At 44.4% G+C, this 8,818-nt stretch overlaps 2 protein-coding genes across 5 annotated transcripts in view; one reads left to right on the top strand and one right to left on the bottom strand.

The window, feature by feature from the left end:
* PAAF1 (proteasomal ATPase-associated factor 1) overlaps nucleotides 1–2,344 on the bottom strand; it is a 31,437-nt gene extending 29,093 nt beyond the window's left edge. The window contains exons 1-2 of one of the 3 annotated variants that reach the window (XM_005867088.2): nucleotides 2,255–2,344; nucleotides 626–666 (exon numbers count right to left, since the gene is read on the bottom strand). In XM_005867088.2, the coding sequence (XP_005867150.1) occupies nucleotides 626–666; nucleotides 2,255–2,301 (88 nt within the window). In that variant the 5' untranslated portion in view covers nucleotides 2,302–2,344. Of the gene's footprint in view, nucleotides 1–625; nucleotides 667–1,374; nucleotides 1,535–2,254 lie in introns of those variants that run through there. The other 2 variants (XM_005867087.2, XM_014540433.1) reach the window with 2 other exon arrangements.
* Nucleotides 2,345–2,410: 66 nt separating this feature from the next.
* LOC102246748 (cytochrome c oxidase assembly factor 4 homolog, mitochondrial) lies at nucleotides 2,411–5,217 on the top strand. Of its 2 annotated transcripts, none has more exons than XM_014540436.1 (2): nucleotides 2,411–2,521; nucleotides 4,741–5,217. In XM_014540436.1, the coding sequence occupies exons 1-2, from the start codon at nucleotides 2,411–2,413 to the stop codon at nucleotides 5,005–5,007; spliced, it is 378 nt and encodes a 125-aa protein (XP_014395922.1). In that variant the 3' UTR covers nucleotides 5,008–5,217. The 2 variants fall into 2 exon arrangements, with proteins under 2 accessions (XP_014395922.1, XP_005867153.1); XM_005867091.2 differs by having other exon boundaries at nucleotides 2,483–2,579.
* The last annotated feature ends 3,601 nt before the right edge of the window (nucleotides 5,218–8,818 follow it).

Below are 8,818 nucleotides of genomic sequence, written 5' to 3' on the forward strand. Positions count from 1 at the left end.
ATATATATATACACATACACTTCTATAACAGCCCATAATACCCTGTTTTACATTTCTGATCTCCCACTAGACTGTGAAGTCCTAGAGTTCAGAAACTAGCAGGTTGCTATAAATTATTCAGCAAATAACTATTGGTACAAAACTAAAATTCTAGGAGTAAGAGAAAAGTAAAAACCATCATGGATTCAGAATCGGGGGCTTCCTAGAGAGGGTGAGTTTTTGAAAGAAAGACAGGGCTAGGCAGAAGATAAGGGAAAGGAAACTCCAAGTCAGGGATGGGGCATGTCAACAACAAAAGAAAGAACAAGGAGAAAGGAGTAATCAATTAATATACTAGTTTGGTTACAACCGTCCTGGAAAAGGTAGCTGAAGGACGTTAATAGAGGAACTCACAACCTAGGGTAGAAGTTTGGACTAGAGAAGATCTAGTGAAGATTTTGGTAAGGAAGTGGCATGAAATGCTAGTTCAGAAGTATGCCGCAAAAATAGGATTGAGGAATTCTGTTTTTTGTCCCATTCCATGAGTACTGTGCAAGGACTCCAGGCCTGGAGAAAGTAGGAAGCTTTCTTCGGGGATAGCTTTCTCTTCCTCTAAAGGGAATGCATACAGATTTAAGGATATTACCTGGGGGGTGACAGCTCAGCCAGGCCTCCCCTTCATCCTTCCTATGAAGAAAGACAAAGCCCCATTAGGCTCACTCAACACTGAAAAGGATGCCACTGATGCTAGGGGAAAAAGATAACATAATTTCCAGTTTGGCCATAGTACACAGGCATGATCTAGTCTAACATCTCATCCAGGCATAGATTATTCTAAGACAAACTTTGTTTACTTGTTGAAGAAATATTTGTGGATTAAGTGTCTAATGCATATAATGGAGTTTACTATTCATTAATAGCTGCACAGCTTTGAAAAATAAAGAATATACAGTGGGGCCTTGACTTACGAGTGTCCCGACTAACGAGTTTTTTGAGATACCAGCTGTCTCTCGGCCCATTTTTTGCATTGAGTTGATAGAGTAATTTGAGTTAACGAGCTCCTTAACGAGCTCGGTCTCGGAACGAATTAAACTTGTAAGTCAAGGCCCCACTGTATTACATTTTGATTATTGGGGGATTATTGTAAGCCAGGCCCTGTGCGAGGCACTTTGCATATAGCATTAGTAATCTCCACAATTTAACAAGATATCTTTTATTATTTCCATGTTAAAGATAAAAACAAAAAACTGAAGCTCAGAGAGACATGAGGTCACCTACCTATGAAGCAGGAACTGAAATCTGACTAGTATAGAAGGTCTGTGTTCTACCACCTTACAGACTTTTTTCATGTTTTAGAATGCACCTCCCCAATCATTCAAATCAATACTATCTCACCTAGGGTACAGGGAAAGGGCGGACGCCAGCAACTCTCTATCAGTTATTTGCTGCACAATCCTGGGCAAGTTTCTTCCTCTGATTCCGATCCTGCATTCTCTCATAGGCACCTCGTGGCCCTCAACAAATGCTAGTGTTCTTCCTTTATTATTTATCACACATTCTGTGTTGCAGTAAAGTAACGGGTTGTTTTATTTTAGCCCACTTAGTAAGGTGTAAGTTTCCTAAATGCAGGAATGTTATTCATCTTCACCACTGTTTCAATGTGAAAAACCTTATTAGGAATCATAGTTGCCATTCATGGCACTGCAGTACTCATCCTGGTGCTAGAGAAATAAATATGTTAAAGAAATGAACGGTTTGCTGTGCATTCCCCATTAAACTGTCAGCTCGAGGCAGGAGCCACCCCTTCAGCGTGGAATACACGTCTGAACTGCACCTGAACAGCACCGCGCATCCACCTAGGTCGGCGTCCGGACACGGTCGGTGCTCCCTGGTTCACTGAACACCACGGTCCAATATGACACACCCAGACAGTGTGGTGGTGGCGAGGGCTGGGACTTTCGCCAATAGCTGACGATCAACAAATACCTGGGCCTCCTGCCTCCCAGCTGTCCTGTCTTTCTCCAACTCATTGATCCTCGTTCTGATGCTGGAAACTCACAGCGCTTATGTGTCCCCTTAGCCTCGGGATAGCTCTTCTGAGAATGAAAACCAATGACCATGTGGGTTTGAGACTTCTGTAGAGTCTCTAGACCCAGTGCTCCCTCAACAATTGGTGAGGTAACGCCTATGGATATCCTGGGTCGGGCCTGGGTCTCCACGAAAAGGCCACAATCACTACCCGCCTCCTTTGTCCCGGTTCTAGGATTGCATTCACCTGAGGGCTTGGGCCCAGTCGCTCTGAATCCGCAAAGGCGCCGCCATCTTGGCCACACCTCCACCAACCCGCCTCTTCCGCTCCTTCCCGGAAGTGGCTCCTCCGAAAGGGCGGTGGCGAGTGCAGGGGGGCGGGACCCACACCGAGAGGCCACCAATGAAAATGCGCGGTGGGACCTTCCTCTCCGTCCTCTCCACCCCGTTCCCCACGCGCGCGCGCGCTCCTCGCAGAGGCTGGCTCCCGGCAGGAGGCTCGGAAGCGTTCCAGGTGCGTGCCGAGCGGACGTGCGGGAGCGCGCGTTCAGGGCCTCTCGGCTGCCTTTTCGGTGAGCATCGCCCGCCGCGTCCTTGCTCGGTGAAGCGTGACGGGCACTGCGAGGGCGCAGGGCCACCTGCATTTCTCTGCTTCGCCATTCTTCCCCTGCCTTCCCCATCCCGACCGGCTTCCCATTCCAGCTGCCGACCCCCTAGCCCGCCCTGATCCCTGAGCAGGGAGGGGTCTTCCTCTTTTTACTCCAGGGGAGACTGAAGCAGGGATGAGGTGGGGAAAGAGCAGGGTGGCACCTACGGAGTCCCGGGGTAGCCCAAGCATTTGGCATCATTACGTTAACGCTGCAGTAGTTCTGTGACTTACATGTTAGCTTACGGAGGAAATGGAAAAAGACTGCCGGGTAAAGCGTTGCCTGTATTCGAACCCGGATTTCTTGGCTTAGGATTTAAGGCACTTTTCTTTCCCCTGTGTTTGCTCTAAGGTTTGCTCCTTGCCTTTAAAGAGCTCACAGTGTGTAGTAAGAAGAGGGAACGTGTGCAGTAATAGGGACGATCATTATTGAACTCTGGACGGGCCAGGCTCCTTTACCTGCGTTATCTCATTTAGTCTTTAACAATCCTGTGGGGTATATATTATCTCTATTTTTCAAGAGAAATTACGAAATGATTTGCTCCAAGTTACCCAATACATGAGTGAAAAAGCTAGTTTCCAACCCAAGTCTGTTTCAAAGCCCATTTTCTTTTCTCTCTTTTTAAAAAAAATACATTTTATTGATTTTTCACAGAGAGGAAGAGAGAGGGATAGAGAGTCAGAAACATCGATGAGAGAGAAACATCAATCAGCTGCCTCCTGCACACCCCCCACTGGGGATGTGCCCGCAACCAAGGTACATGTCCTTGACCAGAATCGAACCTGGGACCCTTCAGTCCACAGGCCGACCCTCTATCCACTGAGCCAAACCGGCCAGGGCTCAAAGCCCATTTTCCCCTTCCTCAGGTTATACTGCAAGTGAGTTTTATGTAGGGCTGTGGAGTTGCTTAGATCCTTCTGGTCCCTTCCCCATTGCCCTCTAAGCGCCCTAACTTGGCTAACAGGCCTGGCTGTGATCAGATGCTTTCTCATCTTGCCGGTTTCATTTGCTTTGTTTTCTCCTCATACTCTGTTCTCCAGTCACACAGAACTTTCCCTTCTTCCCATGTGTCAAATTCTCTTTCAACCCCACCCCCGCCCCCGTTCTTCATGGACAGGAGTCTTCTTCCTTTCCATCTCTGGTTAATTCCTATTCATTCTCCAAGTGTCAGTTACAAATCACTTCCTCTATCTGTGTCTGGATTAGGTATCACTCCCCTGTGTCCCGAAGCTGAGCTATCTGTACACAGTGTACAGTAAACTGCCTGTTTACTTGTCTGGACTGTAAATTCCGTGAAGGCAGGGACTGTGTCTCTGGTCACTCTGTCCTCAGCTCTAGAATAGTGCCTGGAACATGGTAGGTGCTCAGTGACCATTTGTCGAATAAGCCAGAGAGACACAGGGAAGGTATTAAGCAGTTCTAGTTTCTTTATAGCCTGTCATGGTGAAATTTGTACAAAGGCTGAGATAATTTCTCGTCAAGTCTTTCTAAGTTCTCTCTGTATGCTACCTCCTACTCGGTGTTCTGCAGCAGATGATCTTGGGAAGAAGTTTGGGCAAATACACATCACATTACTAAGTACTCTCAGCTTACAGACTCCTCTCTTGCCCTGGCCACTGCATGCTGTATGTTACAGCCACACAACTCTCCATTCCTCCCGTTTGCCAACCCTACACATTCTTGAGTATTAAACTTTGTTCTTCTCCAGCCATAGAATAAGGCCAATATTAGAAGAGAGATTCTTTTGGGGTGAATCAGAGATTGCGTCTCCAGAAAGGTGACATTTCACCTAATTCAAATTCCATTAGCAGAATCCATTCCAGCTTATTGTTGTTCTAAGCATTCTCACATACTTTATCTCATTCCGTTTAGTTCTAACCATTTTGTAGGCCTGCTCTCTGCCAGGCCTAGTGCTGAGGGCACCAAGTTGAATCAGGCCCATTATCTGTCCTCAAGTAGCTTAGTCTCCAGAGAGAGACATATGCATAAATAGGCTCTAACAGTGCAGTGGTCAGTGTTACTTATAACAGAGGAACCCCATATATAATTATGTTCCTCCTCTAACCTTGCCTCCATTGCTGTCTAGAGATTCCCAAAGATGTCAACTCAAGGACATACTTGGGCCCGTCAGGTGAAGAAAGAGGGTGAGGAAGAGGACCCCCTGGACCTGCTGATCTCCCGCTCTGGCTGTGCTGCTTCCCACTATGCAGTGCAGGAGTGCATGGCCCAGCACCAGGACTGGCGACAGTGCCAGCCACAGGTGCAGGCCTTCAAGGACTGCATGAGTGAACAGCAGGCAAGACGGCGAGAGGAGCTGCAGAGGAGGAAGGAGCAAGACAGTACCCACAGCTGAGCCCCCAAACCATCTATCCCCAGAGAATGGCCTGCAGAAACTAGCACCCAGACAAATCCTAAACAGTGGAAGTGTGGGCCAAAAGGTATAAAACTCTGGGATAGTCTGGGATTGGGGTTGAGAGCCAGGCAGCCATGGGCTTGGACATGACTGTCATATAGAAAGAGCTGTCATATTTTATTTGTTTAAAAATCTTTATTGTTGAAAGTATTACAAATGTCTTCCTTTTATCCCCCATTAATCCCTTCCACCCTACTTCTCCCCCCGCACCCACCTTCACCGCACCATTGTCCATGTCCATGAATTATGCATATAAATTATTTGGTTAATATCTTCCCTCCCCCCTCCCCCCATAGGTATCTTATTTTTATGGTGAGACCCACACATCCTCACTCATCTTGTTCCACGAATATTAAATATTGACCAGTATTTGTCATGTAAAACAAAGAGTGGGGTTAAGGCATGTTCTTCTACCCTACATCTTGGGTCAGTGTGCCAAGTACTGAGCTAATTACATGGACATTGAATGTTAGAAGTAAATTCACAATCTAAAGGTAAATTGGTTACCTAATATGTCTAAATTGGTTACCTAATATGTCTTCATCTATTCAGTCATTGGTTCAATAATAGCCAGTTTTCCTCAGACCTCACATGCCAGGCACTGTTGGAAACTGATGGGACAAATAATATGATCTTTGCCTTCATGTCTAGTTTGAGAGACAAATTAAATAACACTGGAACAACTAAATAATTCCTGCAATGATATAAATGACTTTATCTTTAATAAGTTGTTCTGGATGTTTCGTTTGATCTAATAGAAGGGAGAAAGCAAATATGGGGAAAAAAACATTGAGTGACTCTCATATGCTAAAGTCTATTGAATTAACAGATGTAGAGTCTGACCTCAACACACTCCCAACCAAACAAACACACAATGTTGGCTTGACGTTTAAAAAGTACATTTAACATAAAACACAGATTTTTCCGCTTTTGAAAAATAGAGAAGCTGTCAACATGGAGCTTATATTCCTACTTGACAACAATTTGCTGGAGCTAAATATGGTTTCTCTTAGGTGGTTGCATTCTCTGGCTCATGAATTGCCACCACTTCTCATTTTGTTTCCATGGAATTATATTACCCATTCTGTTACTTTCTGCCTATCCCTGTACGGCACTGACTGTCCTGTGCAAAGGGACGTATGCTGTCATCATCGTCAGTAATATTTCTTGTGTGTGTGTATCACATATATATTTTATTTTATATCTATATAAATGAGAAGTACAAATCTGAAGTACAGTAGCACCTAACACTACCTTTGTGTGTTGGTATTTGGGGAGGAGAGAAAGAGAAAAGAGGGGAGAAGATAGGAATACCAGTTTAAAGAACAATAAAATCCAATTTCAGCCTTCAAGCAGAAGGGGCTGACTGGATATATATATATATATATATGTATGTATATGTGTGTGTGTGCATTTGGTATAGAGAACACACACACACACACACACACACACACATATATATATATAGAGAGAGAGATGAATCAGTGTTAAGTGCTGTGGGTCATCAGAAGGAGTACTCGGGACGAGTTTTCAGCAAGAATCTCAAAAAGAGAAGGAATTTAGTTGAGTTGAACCTTTAAAGATAAAGTAGGTATTACCTATTTGTAACATATATAACAGGAAGGATTACCATCTGTAGCAAATAAAAAGTATCTAGAATTCAATAAGAAAAAGCAAACAGCCCTAGCCAGCTTGGCTCAGTGGATAGAGCGTCGGCCTGCAGACTGAAGTGTCCCAGGTTCGATTCCGGCCCAGGGCACATGCCTGTTTTGCGGGCTCGATCCCCAGTAGGGGCCGTGCAGGAGGTAGCCGATCAATGATTCTCTCATCATTGATGTTTCTATCTATCTCTCCTCCCTTCCTCTCTGAAATCAATAAAGAAATATATTGAAAAAGCAAACAGCCCAGTTGAAAAGTGAACAAAGTTAAATATACCACCACAGCCCAGCTAGTGTTGCTCAGTGGTTGAGGATTGACCCATGAACTAGGAGGTTGCCAGTTCAATTCAGGCCAGGGCACAGGCCTGGGTTGTGAGGGCATGTAGAAGGCAGTCAATCGATGTTTTTCTTTCATCAATATTTCTATCTCCCTCTTCCTCTCTAAAATCAATAAAAATTTTTAAAAATTAAAAATCACGCCGAAACCGGTTTGGCTCAATGGATAGAGCGTCGGCCTGCGGACTGAAAGGTCCCAGGTTCGATTCCGGTCAAGGGCATGTACCTGGGTTGCAGGCACATCCCCAGTAGGAGATGTGCAGGAGGCAGCTGATCGATGTTTCTCTCTCATCGATATTTCTAACTCTCTATCTCTCTCCCTTCCTCTCTGTAAAAAAAGCAATAAAATATATTTTTAAAAAAATCAATAAATATACCCACACAATAGGAAAATGTAAATAAATATATTCTGCATCACTGATAGTAAGTCAAATGCAGATTTGAAAAAGTTGTATTATCAATCCTCTTGGCAAAAATCGAAGTATTTATAATGCTTCTAGAAGAAAGGATGGGTGAAAGGACCTCCAAACCAGCTATGTGGAGGTAGCAAGTTTTGGAGGGTTACAGCTATAACAGAGCTAATGCTGGATGGGTAACAATATATTTAGGCAAAGTGTGCTTAAACCTTTTTCCTCAAGTAAATGAAGATAAATCCTATTTAATAGGCATACTAAAAGAATTAAATGAGATAATATATAAGTAATAATAAAAATTGTTAGCATTTATTGAACTACTAGAGGCCCAGTGCACAAAATTCATGCATGGAGGGGGGAGGGTCCCCTCAACCTAGCCTGCACCCTCTCCAATCTGGGACCCCTTGGGGGATGTCCGACTGCCGGTTTAGGCCCGATCCCTGGGACATCCCTCTCACAATCCTGGACCGCTGGCTACTAACTGCTCACCTGCCTGCCTGCCTGGTTGCCCGTCACTAACCCACCTACCAGGTTTCCCCACACAGCCTGCTGCTCGGTCGTTTGGTCGCCCCTCACTAACCCCTCCTCCAGCCTGGTCACCTCATGCAGCCTGTTCAGACGTCAGTTCGGTTGCGATAGTCGCTTAGGCTTTTATATAGATAAACTAATATTTATGGAGCATTTAATCCAGGCTGTCTGGTTCCAGAGTCTGTGCTCTCATTCCCTGTGATATGCTTTCAAATTCCACTATGCCACTTACTAGCTGGGCGATTTGGGGCAAATTACCTAATATCTCAGGCTCTTTTTTTTCTTCTAGAAAAATATAGTTATAATGCGTTTCGCATAGGCCTCATAACTAATAAATGTAGTCCTTCCTCATAGGGTTGTAGAAAGAATGAGTTAATATTGGTACAGCAGGTCTTTGAATAAAGTCATTTCTTTCAATGTCATTTTGTTATAATGATGAGAAATGGTAGGAATTTAACTGTCTACATCAATTAACCTATTATATAGTAAACTTCGTTTCATTATACGTCATTTTTGTTTTGTTTTTTAAAATATATTTTATTGATTTTTTACAGAGAAGAAGGGAGAGGGATAGAGAGTTAGAAACATCGATGAGAGAGATCGATCAGCTGCCTCCTGCACGCCCCCCAGTGGGGATGTGCCCGCAACCAAGGTACATGCCCTTGACCGGAATCGAACCTGGGACCCTTCAGTCCGCAGGCCGACGCTCTATCCACTGAGCCAAACCGGTTCAGCTCATTATATGTCGTTTTGCTTAAAGTCACAAAACCTATTGATATTAAGTAAGGACTTAAGTAAAGAGCTAAGAAACAGTGT

This window comes from Myotis brandtii, unplaced genomic scaffold (genome assembly GCF_000412655.1).
Source record: "Myotis brandtii unplaced genomic scaffold, ASM41265v1 scaffold244, whole genome shotgun sequence".
NCBI lineage: Eukaryota > Metazoa > Chordata > Mammalia > Chiroptera > Vespertilionidae > Myotis > Myotis brandtii.